General features: G+C 46.4%; 1 protein-coding gene and 1 pseudogene across 2 annotated transcripts; both read right to left on the reverse strand.

The window, feature by feature from the left end:
- Window positions 1-1,118: 1,118 nt before the first annotated feature.
- SYPL2 (synaptophysin like 2) lies at window positions 1,119-18,306 on the reverse strand. Its single transcript, XM_032249854.1, has 6 exons — window positions 17,966-18,306; window positions 17,730-17,804; window positions 8,263-8,387; window positions 6,999-7,200; window positions 5,269-5,460; window positions 1,119-3,882 (listed from the first exon to the last, which is right to left on the reverse strand). The coding sequence occupies exons 1-6, from the start codon at window positions 18,017-18,019 to the stop codon at window positions 3,730-3,732; spliced, it is 801 nt and encodes a 266-aa protein (XP_032105745.1). The 5' UTR covers window positions 18,020-18,306; the 3' UTR covers window positions 1,119-3,729.
- A 2,994-nt stretch (window positions 18,307-21,300) lies between these two features.
- Window positions 21,301-21,719, reverse strand: LOC116531163 (annotated as a pseudogene). Its single transcript, XR_004260298.1, has one exon. The product of XR_004260298.1 is annotated as a 60S ribosomal protein L36 pseudogene (transcript).
- Window positions 21,720-27,513: the final 5,794 nt, after the last annotated feature.

The raw sequence follows: 27,513 nt of genomic DNA on the forward strand, positions 1-27,513 counted from the left end.
AGTGGCGTTGTCTGGGTTTGAGAGGACCTGGCTAAGCTGACCAAGATCACCTGTCACGATGACAGAAGGCTGTCTCTGAGTCAGAGCCAGCCCCGGAACTGGGGTGGCCCCGAGGCGGCTGGTGTTTGCAGCATCTATGCTGATCCGTCTCTCTTCTCCTGAGAACTGCGATCGATACCCTGTACCGCCTCTTCCCAAACCCTGGCTGGACCCTGACTTCATCTATCACTTTGCCTTCTTTTTCTAATGAATACTTTCTCTGCTGGAAAGGCTGCTTCTGAAGCCCCGGCATAGGGAGATTTCTCTTCAGAGCTGTCATCTTCCTTGCTAAGGTCTGGAAAGTACCTTAATCATCCATTTCTTTCTTCTTCTCAGCTGATAACATTTCTTCCCACCCTCACACAATCAAGAGACAAAAGTCTGCCTCCTCCATTCTCCCCCCCAAACACACTGGAAAAGAAATACTAATCCTTTTTCCTCAACCTCTCGCACCTCATCCCCCCACCCCCCACTCTTGACCCTTTAGCCAGGGGGAAAACAAGTTTGGGAGCAAGACCTCAGATTTTCTTCTCCTTTTCATCCAGGGAAGGTGTAAGTACTTCAAGAATAATCTCTGAGGGCAGGGAATCAACCTGAGACCCACAGATGATCCTTAGGGTGTCCAGGAATCTGGTAAAAATTGAATTGTTCAATTGTGCCCAAGTGTATTTTTCTAGGGGATGTAAATGTAGTGGATGACTGTGTGAAGGGGGATAGAGGTGCAAGTTTGTTCAACAAGAAGCTGATAGTTAAGAAATCGAAGCATATGGCCCTCAACTCCTGACAGGAAGCCCGTTTGGGTCACAGATGGTAGGACAGCACATGGAAACAGCTTTGTGGAAGCCACTATCTCTCACCTTTTGAATTTGCTCCAGAATTGTTAATGAGTCCCAGTTACTTTGGTCTAATTGGGTGCCACCAAAAGAGGAGATGTCACTAGACCAGAACCTGCTAGTAACAACTGCTCTCCTCTCTGCACCCCAAAAAAACAGTCTGACTTATCAGAAAGTCCTGATATTTGTCCAAGAACTTAAAACAAGAGAAAGGAAGAAAAACAAATCCCCAGAAGGACTCCAGTGTCAGATCCTTCATAGCAAGTACTTGCAGCACTGTTTATTCAAATGTTTAATAACAAGCACCAGAAAACAACATGCAACATTCTCCCCCCACCCCTGATCTGCAATCCCAGAAGTAAGAGACTCATGACCACAACAGGGAAGGAAACTCATGTCCAGGAAAGGTCCTCGGTGGGCTCCCTGGCACTGAGTTAGAGTCTGGTGGGACAAAGGGCAAGTGCCTTGCCCATTAGCCTCCTGCAGCTGCTGGAGAAACCAGACACCTTCTTCTACCTCAGGCCCCACTGGGCAAAGCAGTGATGCCAGCCCTGGCTGGAAAGAACATAAGTCCTATGAGGTACTTGGCCCCACCCAGCCCTCTGGAGGTAATGAGGTGAAGTAGCCTTTCCTCTTAGGGTGGCCATGGAGAGTGAGGCCATAGCCTAAATCGAGACTCTCCATAGGATTTCCACATGAATTAAAAAAAAAAAAAAAAAAAGACTCTCCTGACAGAGAACAAGAGAGTCTCTTGAGAAGAAAGAGAACAAGCCTTCCTTGCTTTAAAGAGAGTTCTGGGCTGGGAGTCCTTGGCAGGAGTGAATATAATCTCCCCCCACCCCCACTTGCAACCACTTTCCTTGGCTGAAGGGCCAGTTGCTAACTTCAGCCCCCAAATGAGAACACTATCCAGCACATTTCAAATAAATTATAAATACAGACACAGAATCCAAACAAAGACCCAGTAGAAGCTGCTCACAGACCCCCACAGAGGCTGGCTTAAAGAAAAATGAAGGTCGCCCCTTTGTTCTCTGTGTCTCTGGAGCTGTAGGCAAAACTGTCCCCCCTTGTCCTTGAGTAACCATGGGGACAGCTCATGACAGAGAGAGTTTCAGACTTAGAAACCCTCTCACCCCATCTCCTTTCTTTCCTCCTCGAATATCTTCCCCAAAATCTTAAACAAACAAACAAAAATGATTCTTTCACTGAAGGACTCTGGAGCATTTGGGGACGTAAATCTCACCCTTTCCCCATCAAGAGGAAATGACGGGCCTGAAGGCAAAAGTCCTGACTCCTAGGTACCCCAGTAATGTACGTGTTTCTATGGATGGTGTTTAGAGAGGTGAGGAGGTTGAAGGGGGTTGACTCAGTCCTGAGGAGGGATTGGCACAGAGCACATTCACCTTTGGGATGCTTAGCGGGCCAATTGGCACTGGATTGGAAAGTGCTTGGATTCTTCCCTCTTCTTCCTTCCCTGGGAAGCCCTATGGCCAGGGCAGATTGAGCTGAGCAGGAAGCAAATGGTCCTAACCCAGTTAACTGACTCTCAGCCTTGGGGCCCAGAGAGGGACTGAAGGAGTTATCAGGAAGAGGATATACACTAAAGACAAATATGGATCTGGGTCCCAAAGTGAAGAAGCACCAATAGCATCGGCCTGCCATGGACTGGGGAGGGGATAGAGACCGGGAGAAATAAGGACACAGGGGAGGAATAGAGGGGCATGGGGAAGGGGAACATCTTGTTTAAAAGATAAGAAGGAGAAATATGAAAGAAGGACTAGAGAAGGAGCAGGGGGAAAAAACTGAGCAATGAATAAGGAAAAAATGGGCCCATCCATCCTGGGGTGCAGGGGCAATTTAGCCTCATGATAGTCCTTTGGCCCTTCCTAAGCCCCTTTCTGGCCCCACAAGAATAAAAGAAAGGCCTGGACAGACTTCAAAAAGGATCTCAAATGCCTCAGATGCAAGAGGCTGGGGAAGGGAGATAAACAGAGAAGCAAAGGAATTGGGGGCAGGTCCTAGACTCCACATTTTGACTCCCAAGTGTGAGACCAAGAAGGAGGACAGGGAGGAAGATAGGGAGTTTCTAAAGTAGAGTTTAGAGTGTTGGTGGAAAGTGCCCCAGCCTGGTGGGTGGGAGGATTGAGGGAATAGAAGAAATTGATTATGCCAGCAAGTTTACTTGCTTTACTTCGTTGAAGCTGAAACTCAGTTGCAATTTACCTTGCTCCCAGCTGAGTCTAGGCCTCATCAGGACCCTCCAAGGGACTGTTTTCTTGGCTAGTGGGCCTCTGGTTCACACGTGGTGGACTCTGGGTGAGCGGAGGCCAAAGAAGACAGTGGGAGGCACACCGAGTCCTGGGGTGACTGGAGATCAGACACAGGGACTAGATGACAGCCAATGAGGAGGGGTCACGAAACCACTGTTGGGGCCTCCACACAAGGGACCAGAAGGGAAGGCTAATAGCTGATTTCCCTTTCCCCTACTACTGTTGAAGCTGGAGGCTGACAGAAAGGTGGCTGCTAGGAACCAGTCTCAGGGCACTGATTTCCTGCCCCCTCACCTGCAGCAGAGGCTGATTCTCAGAGACTGTGAGAGTACAAGTAAGAACCCTGAGCCCAGGCACTGGACAAGAAGCACTGAGCTCCTGCCGTTCTTGGCTCCAGCAAGAAGAACAGGAAGCCACTGGGAGGGCTGCCCAGGTTTCCAACAGCTGATGCCTGCCCATCGTCTCAAAGCTCAAAGACCAGAATGATGGGGGAGGGGAACTGGAGGAGTAGGAAGAGGGAGGTCCTGGAAGCCGGAGGTGGTTGAAGAGGTGCTGTCCAGTTCGGGAGTAGCCAGGTAGCGGGCTGCTTACTGCTTCTCCACTGCTCCCTGCTCAGCTGCGCTCTCCTGGCTGGGACCCTGGGCCTGGTCCTGGCCCTGGCCCTGTCCATGCCACGGGGTCTCCTTGAACACAAACCAACAGTTCCCGGCCCATAGGAAGAAGTTGATAAAGCCAAAGAGCTGCAAAGACATCAGGGGAATTTGTGAGAATAGTCAGGGGGTCATTGTGGGAACAGTGAGGGGGAGTTCCTCTTGCAGTGGGGGTGGGGGGTTATGCAGGGAAGAAGCACAGAGGGCTAGAAAGACTAAATTAAGACAGAGAACTCTTATATATAGATCATATATAAGAGTATAGAGGTATAGAGGCAGGGCTCAGGGCCATCACCTGTTTGGGGAACCCAGGTGAAAGTGTCTAACTCTGTCCACAGCATGAACCCAAGATGTAGCTTGGCCACTAGCAGAATCTGGCCCTTTGGTTGAGCATCGTGCAAAGCATAGCCAGGAGCCAAAAGTCAGAGCTGGGACGCTTCCCGCAGCACACGTGAGGCCCTGTTCTAAGCACCTTCTGCCCAGTGGGTGTGGCAGGAGCTGTCCAAGGTGCTCCTTCCCTGCCATCAGGCACCCAGCCAGAGTTATATTCAAATATTTATTCAAAATATTTTTAAAACCTCACAGCAGGAAGTACTTAGAGGGGAGTGTACTGATGTCTCAAATTATCTTTGAAATGCATTAAAAACAAGATGGATTGATGGATAAATACGTGAATAAATACGTGTAAAGCAAGTCTAGTAAAAAGTTAATGGCACAGTCTAGGTGGTGAGTATGTGGGTGTTAAAATTGTTTCAACTTTGTTGTATGTGTGAACATTTTTACAATAAAATTTGGGGGGGAGAAACCTATCAGCAGGGCTCCAGCAAGTTCCAGAAGTGTGTTCTTGGTGTGCCAGCCATTAAACATTTCAGCTGTGGTAACAAGTCATTTTCAGAACAGGGCTGAGGTGGCTGGGATGACGGGCAGCATTTGAGAAGCTCAAGACCTCAGCTCTTTACCAATGAATATGGACATACCAACATTCTAACAACTGGAGTGGCCAAATCTATACATATTCAGCTGACCCACCTCTGGCCCAAAGCCCCTTTCCAGGCTGGAGGGCTGAGCGACTCTAAGCCCCTTCCCATTCATGCTGGGTCTGCTCCCAGCTTCAAGCTCAACCACAGCCCCAGGCTCCCCTTTATGTGCTCACACACATTGTGTAAAACAGGCAAGAGGAGGAGAGCCATCACAGAGAGTGTGCCTAGAGCTGGGGAGACGAGAAGGGAATTGGAGGTGGAGTGCAGAAGGAGGCAGGAACAGAAGGCTAAGTGGCTCTTGGGTTCCCCTCATCCCAAAATGTTTTCTCAGGGTTGGCCAGGAGCCAGCAGCCAGCATGAAGCACAGCGAGGGCACCCGCTCCAGGTGCAGGGACACCCGCTCTGGGACAACCTCTCTATCCTTTTAGGATCTGCTAGCTGGGAAAGGCCTGGCAGCAGGGATGGTGCTGCCTCCCTCAGTGGCCACAGGTCTCACCACAGAGATGTTGGCCAGGCCCATGGAGGGCGTGGCCCCGCCACTGCACACTGCTTCCTCTCCATGGCACACAGACATGGCTGCTGTCAGGCTGGATGGCCGTGTGGCCCCCTTGACATCGGTCAGGCCCTTGCCCCAGGCAGCTGCAGCTACCAGCCAGAAGAAGGTGAAGGAGACAGTCACACAGAAGTCCTGGGAGGAGCAGAGGGATGGGAAACACATTCAGAAAGGCCCAGTAATTCCCTCACTTCTTTTCCTCTTGCCGTGATACTGACAATCCCAGGGTGCCAGAACAGCTGACATCCTATCCAGTGCCTAAAGCCCAGGTGGTCCTGAGGCATCTGTTCACTGCCCCCAAAGGGGTCCTGCCACTCAGTCTGCCCCTACTAATGCCCTCAGACCTAAGGTCTGGCTGCATGTACCAAGGCATCTGTTGGTCAGCCTCACCCCAAAACCCACTCATCCCAAGTGGAACCTAAACTCCCCACTTTTCCCTCCCAGCTTTTCCTTTTATCACCATTGCTCAGCTACAAGTGGCAGACTGCGGGAGGCAAATGGGGTCCCTTAAGGCACCCCTGGGTGATTCCAACCTTCTCTTGGCCACTCCGGGCCTGCACTTTCCAGAGGCAGAGTGAAGCTGACCTACCTAGTGGTTTGGCTACAAGAAATAGAAGAACTATATATATTGCAGTTGTGACCTAAAGGGCCCTGGAGATACTTGGGAATACATGGTCTCCATGTCTGGACAGGGTAGATGAGGGCTGGGGGGCAGCTGAGGGGAAGGTAGTTTTACTGGAAATTTTGGGGAAGTTCCCATCTCGACTGCAAGGTTCCCTCCAGAAACATTCCTCCCTACATGACCCTTTTTTTTGGCTCCGTAAGAGTCCCCTGCTGAGAACTAGCACAGGACTACTTCTGGGCCAGAGAGAGAGGGATTGCACTGTCACGAAGCCAAGAAAGGGGTCATGTAGGGAGGAATGTTTCTGGAGGGAACCTTGCAGTCGAGATGGGAACTTCCCCCAAAATTTCCAGTAAAACTACCTTCCCCTCAGCTGCCCCCAGCCCTCATCTACCCTGCCCAGATGTGGGGACCATGTATTTCCAATTATCTCCAGGGCCCTTTAGGTCACAACTGCAATATATATAGTACTTCTATTTCTTGTAGCCAAACCACTAGGTAGGTCAGCTTCACTCTGCCTCTGAAAGTGCAGGCCCGGAGTGGCTAAGGTTGGAATCACCCAGGGGCCTTGCATGCCTGCATAGGAAGAGAGTAAAGAGGAGTAATATTAATAGTCATTAATGCTTATTGAGACTATATACTAGATACCTTGCATGCATTCTCATTTTATCACACACACACACACACACACACAAAACTATGAGGCAGGTATTATTTTATCCCCATTTTATAGTTAAGGAAACTGAGATTTAGAGAGGTTATTTAACTTGCCCAAGATCGGACACATTTGCTGTGTGTCCAAGATTACACAGCAATGTGACCATGCTGGGATTTGAACCCAGACCGTCTAACTCCAGAGCCTGCTTGTGTATGCTGCTATTATTGTGCCTCCTGTGAACAGGAGCAAGCAACAGGAGGTTGATGGAGGCAGAGGTTCCACCGTGGGGGTGGAAGACTCCAGGTCAGTCCTCTCCTCCAGGTCTGACCTCAGGCCCCTCGCAAACATCTCCTCGGTTTCTCCACCCATTCCTTCTGGCCTATGCTCACTCACCACCAGTGGAAAGCGTTTGTTCTCTGTGTAGAGGTTGTGGAAGCGCAGGTAGATAACTAGGGCAGCCATGGTATAGAAGAAGGAAAAGATGCCAAGGGTCACGAAGAACTCGGCGGGTGCAGAGAAGTCCCCCATGAGGTGCATGGTTTTGGAGGTGGACTCTTCGTCACACAGGGGCATCTCATACTGGATCCGGTGCAACCTGCAGGTGGCAGGGGAGGCCATCCCAAGCTCAGGCAATTCTCTCTCTCCCTGGCCCAGAAGTAGTCCTGTGCTAGTTCTCAGCAGGGGACTCTTACAGAGCCAAGAAAGGGGTCATGTAGGGAGAAATGTTTCTGGAGGGAACCTTACAATCAAGATGGGAACTTCCCTGAAATTTCCAGTAAAACTACCTTTCCCTCAGCTGCCCCCCCTACACCACTCATCTACCCTGCCCAGACATGGTGACCATGTATTCCCAAGTATCTCCAGCGCCCTTTAGGTCACAACAATAATATATACAGTTCTTCTATTTCTGGTAGCCAAACCACTAGGTAGATCAGCTTCATTCTGCCTCTGAAAGTGCAGGCCCGGAGTGGCTAAGGTTGGAATCACCCATTCTCAGGCCTTATTGGGCTTTCCAATGAGACAATGGACAAATTAAAGAGAAAGACACAGCCTATTATATATAGAGACAGTTAAGATAACTTGGGTGCTGATACTAGAAATTTCTGAAAAGGTAAGCCCTATCATCCCCTTTCTCCTCTGAACACTTGGGTTCCCTACTTCCTAAGCTCCCAAATACCCAGAAAAGAGTTTGCTTCTACCTCCCTGTCAAGGTGTGCTCACTTTTATTCTGGTGGTACCAGCTGAGGACCCCACATCAACTCTTTAGGATGTAACTACTAATAAGCTTCCCTACCTTCAAGGCAGAGAGGAGGCTGCTGAGGGTCAGAGAGACCTGTCCAACTTGCTCAGGCTCCCGTAAGCCTCCATCCCAAACTACATGGGTTATTTCTGTATGAGCTGGTGTGACCTGCCCTGGGTTGTCCATGGACTGGAACATTATTCTACCGTGATCAATCTGCGTTTCCCTTACATTTTGCTCTGGTCAGTGTGTCTGAAATTGCTAAAGAGCAGAAAGGATCCAAGTCTTATCATTCTATTTGAATCTGGAGTGTCACACAACAAATCGTTTTTAGGTTCCTGGAAGAGGAAGAGACCAAACAGGTTCTGCCAATCCAGTGAGAGAAGCTGTGCTGGGATGGAACCAATTCTTGCTCACCTGAAGGGATAGCCGAATGCAACGATGATGGAGCTCACGTCCTTGGCTTCGTTGTTGCAGCGAACCATTGCTCCTGTCTCCCCGCTGTAGGAGCCGCAGGCCCCGAAGGCGAAAATAGCAAAAAGCTGAGAGAGAGTGAAGCCTCTTTGAGAGTCAGAAGGCCTCAACTTGCCAAGGTCAGTAACTAACTGTGACTGCCCGCAGGTGCAGACATTAAGTGTGGGAGTCGGGGAGAGCGAGGACTCCCTTTAATCAAGTTCTTCCGGGGAGAAACCCATGGCTTCCATTTGTCTTCCAGCCTCAGGCTGCTGGACCAAATACCCAGATGAATAAGGTTGACTGAGTGGTGTGTGAGAGGGACATGACGACACAGGAAGTGGACAGTTGCCAGTTCTCTCCATTGGGTGTGACTTGGGACCATAGGTAGCCTTCTTAAGATGATGACGAACACAAAACCTCTGCAAGTCAGGCTTTAGGAAACTTGTAGCTTACGGATAGACTGGAATTTCCTTCCCAAGGGAGAGGCACACTAAGAAATAGATTCCCCCGCACCAACCTAGATTAGACATGCCTAGAATGGTTTTCATTTCTCCTTTGATCTAGCAGTCGAAACTGGTTCCTAGTTGCTAACTTCCAGTAGCTTCCTGCCCCGGTGGAGGTATAGCTGGAGGGGGCAGCTTCTACCAAGCCTCCCCAGAGGGGCCATGCTGCTGTTCCAGGGTACTGACAGCCTAATTCCTCTTTCCCAAAAGGCACATGGCCTTCCAGCAATAGCGCTGGCTGGGCCAACATGACAATCTTGGCTTAAGCCCAGAGAAAAGTACCCTCCACTTGACTTATCAGTCTCCACTGTTTCCCCGCTGGTGTTTCCCCTTGTCATCTGTTGATGCTGCCATTTCTCAGTGTTAAGATCCAGAGGTGTCCCAGGTCATTCGAATTGTTTTCTTCTCCACCTTTTCTCACATTTTACTACACCTTCTCTCTCAAGCGAAATAACATTTTCTCATCCTATGATTTTCAAATTTCTTTCTGGGAAACACACTTTGGTTAGAAAAAGAGGTGAGAGGCCAGGTGCAGTGGCTTATGCCTGTAATCCCAGCACTTTGGGAGGCCGAGGCGGGTGGATCATTTGAGGTCAGGAGTTCAAGACCAGCCTGGCCAACATGGTGAAACACCATCTCTACTAAAAATACAAAAATTAGTCGGGTGGTAGTGGCACACGCCTGTAATCCCAGCTGCTTGGGAGGCTGAGGCAGGAGAATCATTGAACCCGGGAGGCAGAGGTTGCGGTGAGCCGAGATTGTGCCACTGCACTCCAGCCTGGGTGACTGAGTGAGACCCTGTCCCCACCACCAAAAAAAAAAAAAAAGAAAGGAGGTGAGAACTGGAAATGTCTTATTCTCCACATCATCTGTTCAGACTGGGTTTCCTGTGCACTTACCTTTGACTTGTATACAATGTCATTATGCTTATTAAGCAATGAGCTTATTCTCTTAATTGTTCACCTTCTGTATGTTTCTCTGAGGTTCAGTGTCTTGGACATTAAGGACTTGAAAGACAGCTCATCTACATCTCAGCCCTGCATCCAGAGTCTAGAACAGAAGCTATATGCACATTATTTTGCTAATGCTTGTTAGCATTATGGAGCGAAAGGAGACCTGAACTAGGAGTATGGAAACCTGGGTTCCGACCTGGTCCTGTCACTAGCCGGTGAGATCTGATAAGTCACTCTGCTCTCTCTGTCTGTTTCCTCATCTTAAATGGAGGGTTTGGAGTAGATAATCTAAAGGCCCTTTCTAGCCCTGGAACTCCCTTACTCTCTGAGAGTAACACTGTCAGTGTACTCTTGGCTGGGCTTGCCAACAGCTGTGCTCTGCCCCTGGGAGGTGTCCAGTGCCACTGTCCCGGCTTGCAGTGCCTGGCCTCACAGAGCTCCATGCTGGAGCCATTGACCTCTCTGCAAAGGTCATAATGAGCACCTCTCTGTTTCCAGGAGGTTTATTCCAGACAAATGAGAATTGTCTCCATGTTTAAAGATGTCTGGGAGAGAAGACAGTAAAACCTCCCTTCAACGCCTAAATGACTTCTTCTCCTGAATTAAATAATGGAGGCTGCAGTAGAGCCCTGTCTGCCCACCTTTTCACAGAAATAGAGAGGAATCACTCGAAGCCTCTGCATCACTACCCTGTACATACTCAAAGTGGCCTCAGCAGTATAGTAGTGGAACTTCTCTAGCTCTTCCTCATAGGAATTCTCTAATCTTTTGTCAGTTCTGTGGCCATCTGATTCCTCTTAGAAGTTTCTTTATTCCTGTTAGCTTCTGGTGCTCAGACTGGACATGATTAGGGTGTCACATTCTAGGAAGGGGGGAGCACAGTTGGAAATATTTTTACCCATTGGCAGTTAGTCAGTGAATGGCTCCTTATAGGTTTCTTAAGAAAGCAGGGACCAGGCATGGTGGCTCACACCTGTAATCCCAGCAGCTTGGGAGGCCAAGGCAGGAGAATGGCTTGAGCCCTGGAGTTTGAGACCAGCAACATATGGGCAACAGAGCAAGACTCTGTCTCTACAGAAACTACAAACAAAATAGCCGGGCATGGTGGTGCCTGATAGCAGTCCCAACTACTCAGGAGGCTGATGTGGAGGAATCACTTGAGCCCAGGAGTTCAAGGCTGCAGTGAGCTATGATCATGCCACCGCACTCCAGGCTGGGCAACACAGCAAGACCCCATCTCAAACAAAAAGAAAAGAAAAAGAAAGTAGGTACTCAAAACCTAGGGGCAGTCAATGGTCAGTTATGCAGCCTTCTCTTCACCAGCACTCTCTTGAAAGGCACGCCTGAGCATCTACAGAAAGATAACATGTATTGAGCATGTGCTATGCCTAGCATGTACAGTGCCTACCACGTACTGATATAGGCACCATTATCTAGTAGTGAACAAAAGAGGAAAAAAGCTGAGCATGGTGGTTCATGCCTGTAATCTCAGCACTTTGGGAGGCTGAGATGAGAGGATCACTTGAGCCCAGGAGTTTGAGATTAGCCAACTTTTTATTTAGCCAAGAAAAATTAGCCAGGTGTGGTGGTTGCACATCTGTGGTCCCAGCCACTCTGGAGACTGATATGGGAAGATCTCTTGAGTCCAGGAGGTCAAAGCTACATGATCACACCACTGCACTCCAGCCTAGGTGACAGAGCGAGACCCTATCTCAAAAAAAAAAAAAAAAGAAAAAGAAAATCTCTGTCCTCATGGGGCTTATACTCTAGAAGCCTCTGCATCACCCTAGAGCTGCACTGTCCAAAACCATAGCAACTAGCCAAGCTTGATTATTTACATTTAAGTTAATTAAAATTAAATTAAATTAAACATTCAAGCTGGGTGCAGTGTCTCACATCTGTAATCCCAAAACTTTAGGAAGCAAGGTGGGAGGATCACTTGAGGCCAGGAGTTCAAGACTAGCCTGAGTAACATAACAAGACCCCATTTCTACCAAAAAAAAAAAAAAAATAGCCAGGCATGGTGGTGCATGCCTGTGGTCCCAGCTGCTTGTGAGGCTGAAGTGGGTGGATCACTTGAGCCCAGGATTTCAAAGCTGCAATGAGCTATGATCACACCATTGCATTCCAGCCTGGGTGACAGAGTGAGACTGTATCAAACAACAACAAAGAAATTCAGGCCAGGCACGGTGGCTCACGCCTGTAATCCCAGCACTTTAGGAGGCTGGGCGAGTGAATCACTTGAGATCAGGAGTTTAAGACCAGTCTGGCCAACATGGCAAAATCCTGTCTCTACTAAAAATACAAAAAAAAAAAAAAAAAAAATCAGTTCAGTGACACTAGGCACATTTCAAGGGCCCAATAGCCTCATGGGGAGAGCGGGTACTACCTTAGAGTGCACAGATTCTAAAACTTTTCCATTATTACTAAAAGTTCTGCTATGTCTAAATGACGGTCTTGAGGCTCTGACAATCCTGAATCCTGCTTTTGGATTCCTCAGAGGGCAAAACATACCCATAATCACTCGTATTTATTGTATTCTGATTCTTTTCAAGTCAGGGATCTTACATAATAATTTTTTATTTACCAAAATATATGTTTAAAACTGAAGACTATACAGTCAGATGGTACCAGAGCAAAATGGGGACATCTGAGGGGAATCACAGGTTCACAGAGCAGCAGAACAAAAGGGACCTCAAAGATTCTCAGGCCCGATCATCTCATTTCACAGAGGTGGAATTTGAAGCCCCAAAAGATGAAGTCACTTTCCCGAAGTCACGTTTAGCTGATGTGAGAGCCAGGCTTAGAATTCACATCTCCCGATTCCCCGTCCAGTGCTCTTTCCATTTCATTTGCTCATGAACTCAACACTGATTAAGCATCTACCTTGTGCCAGGTGCTGGAGATATGAAGATGAATAAGACCTAGCTCTTGCTCTCAAGAATTCACCGCAAGAAAGGAGTGTCATATTAAAACAAACAAACAAAAAATAAAAACAAACTGCATCACAGAGTTATTAAGGCTAAAGAAGAGAGCTCTACCATGTGCACTGAGGAGTTACAAGGAGAGAAGGAGTAGCTCTGTGCCTTAGGAGTAGCTCTGTGCCTTAGGAGTAGCTCTGTGCCTTGGGGTGCAGAAGCTCAAAAAGACACCTTCTTCCAACCCCCTCCATGTTTCCTAACCCTCCATCTTTCCACTCCAGATTTGCTTTCTTCCCTAAGCATGCCAAATGACCGAGACACAGGAAGAGAGGGAAAGAACTGAAACCACCTCTGTCGCCAAGCACAAGGCTCTGTCATGAGCAAACTGGTTATAATGAAGAGCAGCCAAGCAGAGATAGAGGCCCTGAGACAAGGTGGAGTTCTAGCATTCTGGTGCCAAGCAGCCTTCCTCCTCCTGGACCTGCGCTGCTGGGACAGCAATGGTCATTTTCTGCCCTCTGCCTCCTCCTGCTTCTGCATCTCTTTTGCAATAATGTCAGAATAACCTTTCCAGTTTAAGGATGAGGCTCCCCTTTGGCGCTGACACGCTCGCTGGTCGGTCCAGAGGACACTAACATGACCAGTTAGTACACAGCACAGGGAAGACAAGTTCTCTCCCCAGCTTCTACTCCCACACTGATCTCACCGTTTTTTGTTTGTTTGTTTGACACAGACTCTTGCTCTGTCACCCAGGCTGGAGTGCAGTGGCACGATCACTGCAACCTGGAACTTGTGGACTCAAACAATCCTCCTGCCTCAGTCTCCTGTGTAGCTGGGACTCCAGGTGTGCACCACCACTTCCGGATAATTTATTTTATTTTTTCATAAAGACAGAGTTTCACCATGTTGCCCAGGCTGGTCTTAAACTCCTGAGCTCAAGCAATCCACCTGCCTCAGCCTCCCAAAATACTGGGATTACATATCTCCTTGGTTTTATGGACTCTGATGGTGTTCTTTCAAATTCTCCACATTTATTGAAATAACTTACTTTTATTACAGAGACCTCAGATCCAAATAAGTGACTTTGGTACCCCAAATGTGAATTGTTGATCAGGGCATACCCAGCTAAAGGTTATATGACTTATTTATAAGCAAATGAAAGAGTGACTGAGTCACTCAGATATTTTTTTGTACCTTACCATCAAATTGAGGATTTCACAGTGACATTGGAATAATCCAACCAAAGGACTAGCCTAGCTAGATAGTCTGCAGAATGGGGGATAGATGGAGTAAAGGGGAAGTTCAGGAATAGGGAGCGAACCAACACGTACTTAATGCCCCCTGGAGTGCTAGGCTCACCATAGGCTTCCAGAATGCTCTACACTTTAAAGATATTATCTCCTGTAATCCTCCTAATGAGCCCATAAAATAAGTCTTACCTCCATTTACAGATAAGAAAACAGGCCCATAAAGATTCTGTCACTGGGTGAGGTGGCTCATGCCCGTGATCTCAGCACTTTTGGAGGCTGAGGTGGGAATATCGCCTGAGCCCAGGAATTTGAAACCAGCCTGGGCAGCATGGCAAGACCCCATTTTTACAAAAATTCTTTACAACTTAGCCAGGTATGGTCACATGTGCCTTTGGTCCCAGATGCCCGAGAGGCTGAGGTGGGGGGATTGCCTGAGCTTGGAAAGTTGAGGCTGCAGTGAGATGTGTTCCTACCACTGCACTCCAGCCTCAGTGATAGAGCCCATCTCTATCTTAGTCTCTGATTTAGAACTTGTCTAAAAAAAAAAAAAATTGATATTTACTTACTCAAGATTTCAGAGATAGAAGCAAGAAAGCAGAGGGGACTCAATTTAAACCAAAGCCTATCTGACCTCAAAAATCTGCCTCTTTCTTTTTCCTTTTTCTTTTGTTTTCTTTCTTTCTTTCTTCCTTCCTTTCTGTCTTTTTTTTTTTTTTTTGGAGACAAAGTCTAGTTCTATCACCCAGGCTGCAGTGCGTTGCTCACTGCAGCCTCGAACTCCTGGACTCAAGCAATTCTCCAGCCTCAGCCTCCCAAGGAGCTGGAACCACAAGCATGTGCCATTACACCCGGCTAATTTTAATATTTTTTTTATAGAGATGAGATCGCCCCTTGTTGCCCAGGCTTGTGTCAAACTCCTGGGCTCAAGCAATCCTCCCACCTCAGCCTCCCAAAGTGTGTTTTTTTCTTTAAAACAAATTCTTAAGACACTTTTCTTTTTTATCTTGAGCTCCCACAATTTGATGTCTTTTTCTTTTTTAAAAAAACTAGTTCTCAGGCCAGGCGTGGTGGCCCACGCTTGTAATCCCAGCACTTTGGGAGGCTGAGGTGGGCGGATCACCTGAGGTCAGAAGTTTGAGAACAGCCTGATCAACATGGAGAAACTCCGTCTCTACTAAAAATACAAAATTAGCTGGGTGTGGTGGTGCATGCCTGTAATCCCAGCTACTCAGGAGGCCGAGGCAGGAGAATCACTTGAACCCAGGAGGCGGAGATTGCAGTGAGCCAAGATGGAGCCATTGCACTCCAGCCTGGGCAATAAGAGGGAGACTCCATCTCAAAAAACAAAAACAAAAACAAAAAACAAACAAACAACAACAACAAAAAACTAGTTCTTCAATAATTAGTCTATGTCCAGGTTATTTTTGCTAACTTAGTACAGACTTAGTGAGACTCCAGAATTGGAATTGAGGTGAGATTAGTTGATTTCTCAATTAAAAAAACAAACAAACAAACAAAAAAACTCTAAGCTAAGCTCCTGACAAATAAAAGAATAACATTATTTTCTTCTCACAAAGATTCCAGTAAAACCTCTGCTTTTCGTAAGAATGACAACAAAGTTTTCAGTTACCATTATGACAACTGCCAGTGTTGCATTTTCTTTTTCCTTTCCCAGTCAGGAGCATTCGATTCCTCCAAAGAGGAAATGAGTGAAAAGCTCAAATGTCATTTCCACTGTCATTTCTGGTGCTGGTGCCTGTGTACTTTTTATGTTACCTCATCTGCAGAACTTCAAAGCAAGTGAAAGTGGCACCCTGAATTCAGGCTACCTGGGATAGCAGTAAAAGCAAAGCATGTTTCTTTGTGATGCTACCCTGTGAATGAAGTCTGAATTCAGAGTCTAGCCCCAGGCCCAGGCTTAGCATTTCTGAGAAAAATGGGTCTCTGTTTTGTATAACCCTCTTTCTAAGAACCTGAAGATCATAAAAGTCAATCAGATCTTAATTCCTAGAGCATTAGTGCTGACCCCAAGACTGGGTCATTTCCCTGGGCATTGCTTTGTACAGCCTTTACAGAAATGTTATGGGTATTTAAGGTGCAAGGGTGGAGGAAAGGATGGCAGGATTGAAGAAGGAAGCTTTTCAGAATCCCTCCAAGGGAGAGGAGTCCATGGTTCCATGGTCTAATAACCTCATTGTTTCCCTTATCCTTTAACAGCCTGTCTCAAATTCTGTTGGATCCATTTGTCTAATTTAATGATAAAAATTCGTCTCTTACATTTCGGGTTCTGCTCCTCTGGATTGATCATAATGGCTCTTCCAGTTCTGGACGCCAGTCACTCAGAGCCTTAATATTATTCTTTTATGGCTCCCTCTGGCACTTGAGTGGTGGGTCAGAACAGGGAAGGGGCCAAAGGCAAAAGAGTTCCACCAGGAATTGGTCCAACCACTCTTGGGGCAGTAAGGAAGGTGGAAAGTCCCCATCAGGTCCCAAAGTTTGCACTTGGGAGCTCTTGGGTTGGCCTGACAATCCAAATGCACTATTGTCCCTGGATTCCAGATTTGATTATTCTTATCCAAACCACGATTTAGGAATTGGTGACACAATGCTAATTCTTGTCTCCAAAGCCCTGTAGAACTCAATCCTCCTCAAAAGTAATGGTAACTTATTCCCTAGCTGAATTCTGTACTGAGAGGACATTAAGTTATTCACACACCATTTGGTATGTGGATTGTCTAACTTAAAATCTCTTCTGCAATAGTGCACCAAATGCCCCCTACAAGTCTTTATGATTTGAGAAAGTGACTGCACCTGTCCACATTCCTAATTTATACCCAGGAGGCATTGGGCAGTGGCCTAGTAAAGCAAGATAGTGTTTCCACTAGATCATAGCAGGGGAAACTGAGGACCTGAGCAAGTGACTTTTTCAAGGTCACAAAGTAAGTCTAACCTAGGGCCATATTCTAGCACACCAACATATTTAGAGCATAAGGAGACCCTAGGAAGATTCTGATCAACATCTGACTAGTGTTGGAAATTGAAGTCCAGAAAAATGAGTTGCCCAAGGTGACATAGCCGGAAAAGGCTGGTCTAGGTCTGGATCCCAGGGCCCCAGATTCTCAGATCAGTGTTCCATTTTATTCTACATGCTACATTTTAGCCATGCTGTGATTTTTATTCTGTCTTAATTTTTTCTTTTATTTAATCATAGAGCCATAAGCTCCGTTCATTCATCCATCCATTCCCTCTCTCATTTACAGGAACCCAGATTACTCGTTACCTTAACAGGGAACAGCGAGCCAAGAGCCTGTCCCCTGAGTCCAGTACCTGCAGGATCATCCAGGCCTTGGTAGGTTTGGGGACAGGATGGTTTCTATCACCTGCTTCCTTCTCTCCTTTGCCCTCCGCGGCTTCCCTCTTGGTGAAGAGCGGACCTAGTCCCCCTCGTCCTTCTCCCCCCCGCTCCCGTCACCAAGGATTGGTATGTGCAGGATCAGAATTCTGGAAAGGTTACACCCAGGTCCTCTCGCCCGAGTGAAATGTGAGCGCCCTGGGCAAAGGCTCCTTGCACATAGAAGGACCGAATCCGGGACTCTGCATGCCTCGCTCTTCACCCTCCTGCCACCAAGTCCGGAGAGGCAGCTCCAGCCCGCCCCTCCCCCGCCCACCTGTCGCCGCCCCCCACCCTTCCGCCGTGGCCCGGCCGCAGCACCTCCCCAGCCCCCACCCTGGCTCCATTGCTTCGGGTCAGCGTCACAGTCCAGGCTCCCGAAATAGCCCGGGGCCAGGGCAGCGACTCACCCACTGGAGAACTTTGATGAAGCCCAGCGGCTCCTCCAGCCGCTGCCAGCGCAGCCCTACGAGCAGGCGGTCCACCTGCGGAGACACAGCCGGCCGGGGATCAGGGCGGTGGGGAGCCCCGGGAAGGCGCTGGTTCCCTTGCCCCACTCACACGGGGTCCGGGGGTGGGATAAGGGTCCAGCCGACATGTAGGTGGAGAGGGGCGGGTGAGAGAGCCCGGGGCGCGCAGGGACTACCTGCTGGCGCGGCGACTTGTCCGCCGTGCGGCCGGTGCTCTCGGTCGAGGACATGCTGGCGCGGTGGGCGCGGGGCGCGGCGTGGGGGCTCCCTGGCCAGGAGGCGGCGGACACCGCGGGGAGGCGGGGAGCTGCGGGCCCCGGGCAGGGCAGGCGAGCCGGGCCGGAGCGAGAGCGGCCGTCGGCGGGCAGGGGTACAGGCTGCCTGGCTAGGTCGCGCGGGCACTGCTGTTCGCCCTCTCCGATGCTGCGGCCGCCGCAGTGCCCCGCCGGCAGCAGAAAGCCCCCGAGTCGGATTCAAACTTCTGTCAAACTCGCAGCGAACTTGGCCGCCGAATCACGTGGCGTGCGCTCCCAAACCCTCCTCCCGCCCCCTCCGCTCCCCTTCTCAGCTCTCCCGACACCTTAAAGGGACCTGCGGCTTCAGTGGTCAGCTCCGCCGCAGGGGGTGGGGGAGGGCGCTCTGGGTCCTCGCCGAAGCCCCCCCGACCGGTCCCCACCGAGACACCGTGGCCGTCGGAAACGCTAGCCGGGCGCTCCGGGACGCACGGGCTCCAGGTTATCTTTCCCTATTTTCCTGGATTGCGAGCTGCCCAGCGCGGGTTTTTCTCCTCTTCCATACCAGAATACCCAGAACGTACAAGATTCTCATAATGCAGGATCAGGGCTGTGAAACAAGGTTCTAAGCCTCACGGTTAACATACTGCAGTACCGACAAAAGCGCGATAGAATATAAGCTGCTGATTTTTTACTCTGTCCAGCTAGGTATTTTTTTTTAAGACATTTGTATGTTAGTGATTTAAAAGTTATTAATCTTTAACAGGCATAAACTTTATCTCCTTTAAAATGGTCATTACCATCTAAATGAGAGTGAAAAAAAGGTATTTGAGGAATGGGGCGCAAAGAATATATTGAAAGGTACTGAAAAGTTGACGTCTGGCTAGGCGCGGTGGCTCAAGCCTGTAATCCCAGCCCTTTGGGAGGCGGAGGCGGGTGGATCACTGGAAGCCAGGAGTTAGAGACCAGCCTGGCCAACATGGTGAAACCCCCTGTCTACTAAAAATACAAAAATTAGCCGGGCGTGGTGGCGCGCCTGTAATCTCCGCTACTCAGGAGGCTGAGACAGGAAAATCACTTGAACCCGGGAGGCGGAGGTTGCAGTGAGCCGAGATCGCGCCACTGCACTCCAGCCTGGGTGACAAAGCAAAAGGCTGCGTCAAAAAAAAAAGAAGGAAGGAAGAAAGAAGAAAAGAAAGAAAGAAAAGAAAGAAAGAAAGAAAGAAGAAAGAAAGAAAAGAAAGAAAGAAAGAAAGAAAGGAAAGAAAGAAGAAAGAGAGAGAGAGAAAGAAAGAAAGAAAGAAAGGAAAGAAAGGAAGGAAGGAAGGAGGGAAGAGAAAAGAAAGAAAGAAAGAGAAAGAAAGAAAGAAAGACGAAAGAAAGAAAGAAAGAAAGAAAGAAAGAAAGAAAGAAAGAAAGAAAGAAAGAAAAAGAAAAAAAGGGATGGGGTGGAAGAAAGAGAGAGAGAGAGAAGAGAGAGAGAGAGAGGCACTTTGGGAGGCTGAGGCGGGTGGATCAGGAGGTCAGGGGTTCAAGACCAGCCTGGCCAAGATAGTGAAACCCCGTCTTTACTAAAACTACAAAAATTAGCCAGGTGTGGTGGCAGACGCCTGTAATACCAGCTACTCGGGAGGCTGAGGCAGGAGAATCGCCTGAACCCGGGCGGCAGAGGTTGCAGTGAGGCGAGATCGCACCACTGTACTCCAGCCTGGGCAACAGAGACTCCATCTCAAAAACAAACAAATAACAAACGAAAGAAAGAAAGAAGAAAGAAAGTTAATATCGTTGCATTTTGATGACTGTAACTCGCTCTCTAACTTTCAAAAAGCATTTGGCAGAGGTGAGTAGTCCTGAATATTCCACACACATATCCATCTCATCCAAGTCATTCTTGCAGGTCCACCCCTTGTCCCGCCCTGCACATCAGAATGAATGCGTTTTGAACAAACTTTTGGCTATTATCTATACAAGTCGTTCTGCCATTGAGTAAGTGCCTTCCCAAAGCCTTAGGGGCTGAAGGGAGAGAAGGTGAAGAAGGCAGCTCTTGCTGGATCAGGCCACATGGATTTGAAGGAAACTTTCCCAGTGGATTTCCATGCAAATCTAGGCTAAGCAAGGAACAGCTTAGCCCAGTCCCCAGTCCACCTCTTAAATTGTTCTGCCATCTTAGGTTTCTGTTCTGTGGAATAGGGATAATAATTTATGTTACACTCACTTCTCGAGGCTGTCATAAGGAATAAGCAGTGTGATGTATGTAAATGCCACACTACACAAACACAAATTAATTCATATTGCTAATGTCTTCAACAATATGCATACAAAATATGCAAAATAAATACAGTCTATTTATTTTCTTATTGATGGGCATTTAGGTAGTTTCCAAAGATTCTCTCTTACAAATAGTGCTGCACTGAATGTATACGGATCTCCTTGTGCACATTTTCACAGATTTCTACACAGCACTGAATTTCCAACTTTGTGTCTCTCTCTGTGTGTGTGTGTGTGTGTGTGTGTGTGTGTGTGTGTGTGTATCTGCACACATACACTAAACCACAAACCCTGGTAAGAAAATTTTACAAGCTGACCCATTATATAAACTGGATCAAAAGTTTTGCAAAACATCCTCATATTTTCTATTCAATTTCATTTAAAAAATTTTGGTCACCCGGAGGCAGATGCTTTATGATGGTCACCCGGAGGCAGATGTTTTACGGAGCCTAAAGTTAATACAATTTGAGGGCCCCCTTTAGAAGAAGTACAAAATTTTGGCTAGGTGCGGTGGTGGCTCACGCCTATAATCCCAGCACTTTGGGAGGCCAAGACAGGTGGATTGCTTAAGGCCAGGAGTTCAAGACCATGCTGGCCAACATGGTGAAACCCCATCTAAAAAATTAGTCAGGCATGGTGGCATAATCCCAGCTATTGGGGAGGCTGAGGCAGGAGAATCGCTTGAACCCAGGAGGTGGAGTTTGCAGTGAACTGAGACCGTGCCACTGCACTTCAGACTGCGAGACAGAGGGAGACTCTGTCAAAAAAGAAAAAGAAAAATACAAAATTTTGAATATAAAATTAATAACCAGGACTTGGAAGACACTTTGTAAGGGAGGCTGAAGCTTCAGCTTCCTTAGTTTCAGGATAAATACTTCTCTAATTAATTTAATGATTTACTAATAGCAGGATTCTACCAGCAGCTTGATAAGCATTGCTCTGTACCTAAAAGTGAGCCACCTCAGTCATAAGATGTATACATTTTCTTTCTTTCTTTTTTTTTTTTGGGTGCAGCTGTTTTTTATTTCAGGGAGACAGCAGGGGAGGGGGCTCAGTCTTTCTTGGCAGCAGCTTTCCTCATGGCGGCCAGGACATTGCTCAGCTCCTCCCGCTTCCTCTTGGCCCGGATGTGTGTCCCCACCCTTTTCTTGATGAACTTGAGGGCCCGTTTGTCCTTGGAGACCTTCAGCAACTCCATGGCGCGCCGCTGGTATGGGGCAAAGCCACACACCTCCCGGATCATGTCCCGCACGAACTTGGTGTGTTTGGTCAGACGCCCGCGGCGGCGGCTGTGCCTGGGCTTGCTCACGTTCTTGGTTACCTTTTGGCCCTTGTTGAGGCCCAAGGCCATAGGATACCGAAGAGCCATGGCTGCTACTCTCCAATGGCGACCGTGGCGGAAGGGCTAGCGCCGCGCTGAACTCTGGGATATCTCAGATGTATACATTTTCAACTTTGAGCTTTGACAAATGTATACACCCTATAACCACCACTGTGATTAAGATATGGAACATTCCAACCATTTGCAAGAGCCCCTTTCTGCTCTTTTGCAATCAATTTGTAGGCGATCACTTGATCTGCTTTTGGTCATTATAAATAAGTTCTGTTTTTGCTAGAATTTCAGATAAATGAGATCATACAGTGTGTAGTCTTTTGTGTCTGGCTTCTCTCACCTAGCATAATATTTCTGAGATTCATCCATACTATTGCTTGTGCTCCTTTTTGTTGCTGAGTAGTACTCCCTCACAGGAAATAGGATCTATTACATTTTGCTTATCAATTCACCAGCAGAAGTACATTTGGGTTGTTTCCTTTTTTTTTTTTTTTCCTTTGGCCATTATGAGTACAACTGCTATAAACTCTTTTTCCTTTTTTTCTTTTTTTAAATTTTTTTTAAGATGGGAGTTTCACCACCTTGGTCAGGCTGGTCTTGAACTCCTGACCTCATGATCCGCCCGCCTTGGCCTCCCAAAGTCCTGGGATTACAGGTGTGAACCACAGTGCCCGGCTGGTTTTTGTGTGGATGTGTGTTGTTAATTTCTAGGGTAAATACCCAGAAACAGAATTTCTAGGTTATAGGTACATATATGTTTAACTTTACGTAAGTTATACATAACTTATTTCAACTTTATATGAAACTACCAAACGTGTTTCCAGAGTGGCCATACCATTTTGCATTGCACTGTTTTTCACCAATAATGTACTCCAGTTGTTTTGTATCTTCTCCATAACTTGGTATTATTAGTTTAGTTTAGTTTTTAGCCATTCTAAAAGGCACATTATGATACCTCATTGTGGTTTTAATATGCATTTCCCCAGTGGCTGATAATATTAAACATCTTTTACTGTGCTTATTTGTCTCTCTCTCTTTCTCTTTCTCTTTCTCTTTCTCTCTCTCTCTCTCTCTCACACACACACACACACACAGTCTTGCTCTGTCGCCCCGGCTGGAGTGCAGTGCCATAATCTCGGCTCACTGCAACCTCCACCTCACAGGTTCTGGGGATTCTCGTGCCTCAGACACCTGATGAGTAGCTGGGATTACATGCATGTGCCACCACACCTAGCTAAGTCTCACTCATATATTTTCTTTGGCGAAGTGTCTGTTCAAATCTTTAGCCTATTTTTAATTTGGATTGTTTCTTACTATTGAATTTTGAGAATTCTTTATATATTCTGGATGCAAGTCCATTGCTGGATATGTGATTTGCAAATATTTCCTCCTAGTCTATAGTGTCTATTAATTCTTCTAACACTGTCATTTTGGTGAACTCTATTTTATCAATTTTTATTTTGACAGATCATGCTTTTGGCATCCTGGCACTCTGCTTTTGGGAGGCCGAAGTGGGATGATAATGAGGTCAAGAGATCAAGACCACCCTGGCCAACATGGTGAAAACCCATCTCTACTAACAATACAAAAATTAGCTGGGCGTGATGGCAAGCACCTATAGTCCCAGCTACTCGGGAGGCTGAGGCAGGAGAACCGCTTGAACCCAGGAGGCAGAGATTGCAGTGAACCAAGATTGTTCCACTGCACTCGCACCTGGGTGACAGAGACTCCATCTCAAAAGAAACAAACAACAACAACAACAAAACTTTTGCCTATGTATTTTTTTCTAAATGTTTATAGTTTTATGCTTATATTTAGATAGCTTGAGTTATTTTTTGTATGAGGTATGAGATTTAGGTCAAGGTTTTTCTGATTTTGTTTTTTAAGAGATGGGAGTGGGGGTGGGCATGGGGTCTCTCTGTGTTACCCAGGCTGGACTTTAACTCCTGGACTCAATCACTTCTTCTGCCTCAGCTTCCTGAGTAGCTGGAACCAGATCAGGTTTTTTGTTTTTTTTTTCTTTGACAGAGTCTTGCTCTGTCGCCCACACTAGAGTGCAATGGCACAATCTCGGCTCACCGCAAACTCCACCTCGTGGGCTCAAGCAATTCTTCTGCCTCAGCCTCCCAAGTAGCTGGGGTTACAGGCACCTGCCACCACACTTGGCTGATTTTTGTATTTTTAGTAGAGACAGGGCTTCACCATGTTGGTCAGGCTGTTCTTGAACTCCTGACTTTAGGTAATCTGACTGCCTCAGGCTCTCAAAGTGCTGGGATTATAGACATGAGCCACCGCGCCCAGCCTAGGTCAGGGTTTTTTAAAAAACAATTTTATGGCTAGGAGTGTTGACTCATGCCTATAGTCCCAGCACTTTGGGAGGCGAGGCAGTCGAATTACCTAAGATCGGGAGTTCAAGATCAGCCTGGCCAACATGGTGAAACCTTGTCTCTACTGAAAATACAAAAATTAGCCAGACGTGGTGGCACATGCTTGTAGCCCCAGCTACTTGGGAGGCTAAGGCAGGAGAATTGCTTGACCCTTGAGGGAAGGAGGTTGCAGTGAGCCGAGATCACACCACTGCACTCCAGCCTGGGTGACAGAGTGAGGTGCTGTCTTAAAAATAATAATAATAGTACTAAATAAATTCAAAAATATTTCACATATGGATGTCCGATTGTTCCACATTATTTTATGAAGATTATTCTTTTGCCATTGAATTGCTTTTGCACTTTTGTGAAAAAAACAATCAATTGGCCATGTTTGTGTAAATCTAATTCTGAACTTTCTATTCTGTTCCATTAACCTAGCTATTTGTACCTTTCCCAATACCACGCTGTACTGACTACTGTAATTTTATCATGAATGTTAAAATAGAGTAATAAGATTTCATCACTTTGTTCTTCAAAATTGTCTCAGCTATTCTAGTTCCTTTGCCTTTCAAAATAAATTTTAGGATCAGTTTGTCTACATTAAAAAATTCTGCTGGGTGTTCTCACTCGTATATGGGAGCTAAAAAAAAGAAAAAACAACAACAAACTACCAAACTGTTTTTGGAGTAGCTTCATGGATCTCATGAAGCTAAAGAATAGACTGGCAGGCCAGGCAGCAACTCATGTCTGTAATCCTGCACTTTGAGAGGCCAAAGCAGGCAGATCATTTCAGGCCAGGAGTTCAAGACCAGCCTGGGCAACATGGTAAAACCCTGTCTCTACCAAAAATACAAAAATTACCCAGGCATGGTGGCGCACACCTGTAATCCCAGCTACTTGGAGGCTGAGGCACAAGAATTGCTTGAATGCAGGAGGCAGAGGTTGCAGTGAGCTGAGATCACGCCACTGCACTCCAGCCTGGGCAACAAAGCAAGACTCCATCCCAAAAAGAGAGAGAGAGAGGGTAGACTGGTAGTTACCAGAGGCCAGGAAGGGGAAGGAGAAGGAGGGATGAAGAGAGGTGGAGTAATAGATACAAAAAATACAGTTAGATAGAAGAAATAAGACCTAGTATTCTATAAATCAGTAATGTGACTATAATAAACAATAATCTGTGTTATATATTTCACAATATCTAGAAGAGAATAATTTGCATGTTCTCATCATAAAGAAAAGATAAATGTTTAAGGTGATGGATATCTTAATTACCCTGATTTGATCATTACACTTTATATTACTACATCAAAATATCACATGTACCCTGAAAATATGAACATCTATTATGTATCAACTTTAGAAATTTAAAAAGTCTGCTGGGATTTTAATTGGAGTTGCATTAAATCTATAGATCAATTTAGGCAAAATTGACATGATTACTGTGTTCAGCCATCTAATACATAAACACAATATACCTTTCCATTTATTCAGGTCATTAATTTCTTTCATCAGCATTTTTCAGTTTTAAGCATACTGATCACATACCTGTTTTGATACATTTATACATAAGTACAGGGGTCTTTAAGAATTTCATAGATAATGTGTATTATGAAAATACTGTGCATGGAGTTCAAAATAATTATTTATTTAATTTATTATTATTATTACTTTTGAGACAGGCCTCGCTCTGTTGCCCAGGCTGGAGTGCACGGGTGCAATCACAGCTCACCACAGCTTGGACCTCCTGGGTTCAAGCAGTCCCCCCACCTCAGATTCCCAAAGTGTTGGGATTTCAGGGGTAAGCCAATGTGCCCAGCCTCAAAACTTTGTTGCACCAAAATAAACTCACTAACTTGTTATAACCTATCTTAATAGCAGCTAATTTGAGATGAAGAAGGATAAGACATCAATTTGAAAAGAGCTTCTGTCAGAGCAACGTTAATTCTGCTAAAATTGAAGCAAGAACAAAAATTAAATTAATGGCGAAGCTGGGGTGAGAGAATGATAAAATCATTATGTTTTATGAAAAGCTTATGGGAACAATGCCCTAAAAAATCAGCAGCTTACAAATGGAGAACTTGTTTTAAAAAGGAATGAGAGGATGTTAAAGATGAAGCCCACAGCGGCAGGCTGTCCGAATCAGTTTGCAAGAAAAAAATAAATCTTGTTTGTGCCCTAATTGAAGAAGACCGTTGACTAACAGCAATAGCCAACACCATAAATGTCTTGTTTCAGTTTAGACAATTCTGACTGAACAATTAAAGCTGAGCAAACTTTCCACTCAATGGGTGACAAAAATGTTGTCATCTGCAGATAAGAGCAGAGCTTATAATGGAAATATTTTAAAAGTAGGATCAGTATCTTGAAGCGTTTTTTTCAACAAATTGTAACAGGGGATGAAACGTGACTTTACCACCATGATTCTGAAGACAAAGCACAATCAAAGCAATGACCACCAAGAGGTAGAAGGTGTTCAGTCAAAGCAAAATGAACTAGTCAAGAGCAAAGGTCGTGGCAACAGTCTTTGAAATGGGCAGGTCATTTTGCTTGTTGACTTTCTGGAGGGCCAAAAAATGGTAACATCTGCTTTTTTTTTTTTTTTGAGACGGTCTCATTCTGTCACCTGGGCTGAAGTGCAGTGGCACAATCTCAGCTCACCACAACCTCTGCCTCCCGGGCTCAAGTGATCCTCCGATCTCAGCAACCAAGTAGCTGGAACCACAGGTGTGCACCATCACACCCGACTAATTTTTAAATTGCTTTTTGTAGAGACAGGGTCTTGCCATGTTGCCCAGGCTGGTCTTGAACTCCTGTGCTCAAGCAATCCTCCTGCCTTGATAACATATGCTTATTATAAAAGTGCTTTGAGAAAGCCAGAGCTTTTGCAGAAAAACGCCAAGGAAAGCTTCATCAAAGTCCTTGTCTACCACAACAACACTCCTGCTCATTTGTCTCATCAAAGGCAATTTTGCAAGTTTCCATGAGAAATCAGTAGGGATCTACCTTCCAGTCCTGATTTGGCTCCTCCTGACTTCTTTTTTGTTTTCCAGTCTTAAAAAATCCTTAAAGGGCCAGGAGCGGTGGCTCACACCTGTAATCCTAGCACTTTGGGAGGCCGAGGTGGGTGGATCACCTGAGGTCAGGAGTTCAAGACCAGCCTGGCTATCATGGAGAAACCCCATCTTTAAAAAATAATAATAATAATAATTAAAGGGTACCTATTTTTCTTCAGTTAATGCTGCAAAAAAAAAAATATATATATATATATATTGCATTGACATGGTTAAATTCCCAGGACCCTCAGTTCTTTAGAAATGGACTCAATGGCTGATAATATCACTTACAAAAGTGTCTTGAAGTTTATGGAGCTTGTGTCAAGAAATAAAGTTTATTTTTTATTTTTATCTTTTAATTTCACTTTTTCAAGTCCCTTCACATTTAATTTTGGGGGAGGCATTATAAATGATTTTTTGTTTGTTTTTTGAGATGGAATCTCACTCTGTCACCCAGGCTGGAGTGCAGGG

The sequence above is a fragment of the Sapajus apella genome, unplaced genomic scaffold (assembly GCF_009761245.1).
Source record: "Sapajus apella isolate SASKATOON/1434 unplaced genomic scaffold, GSC_monkey_1.0 scaffold69, whole genome shotgun sequence".
NCBI classification, from domain to species: domain Eukaryota; kingdom Metazoa; phylum Chordata; class Mammalia; order Primates; family Cebidae; genus Sapajus; species Sapajus apella.

Coding starts and splice junctions, on each gene's coding strand:
- SYPL2 (XM_032249854.1), bottom strand. CDS start 18,019: ATGTCCTCGACCGAGAGCACCGGCCGCACGGCGGACAAGTCGCCGCGC. Junction 17,805..17,965: donor ACAAGTCGCCGCGCCAGCAG/GTAGTCCCTGCG, acceptor GTGTCTCCGCAG/GTGGACCGCCTGCTCGTAGG. Junction 7,201..8,262: donor GCATTCGGCTATCCCTTCAG/GTGAGCAAGAAT, acceptor TGCCACCTGCAG/GTTGCACCGGATCCAGTATG.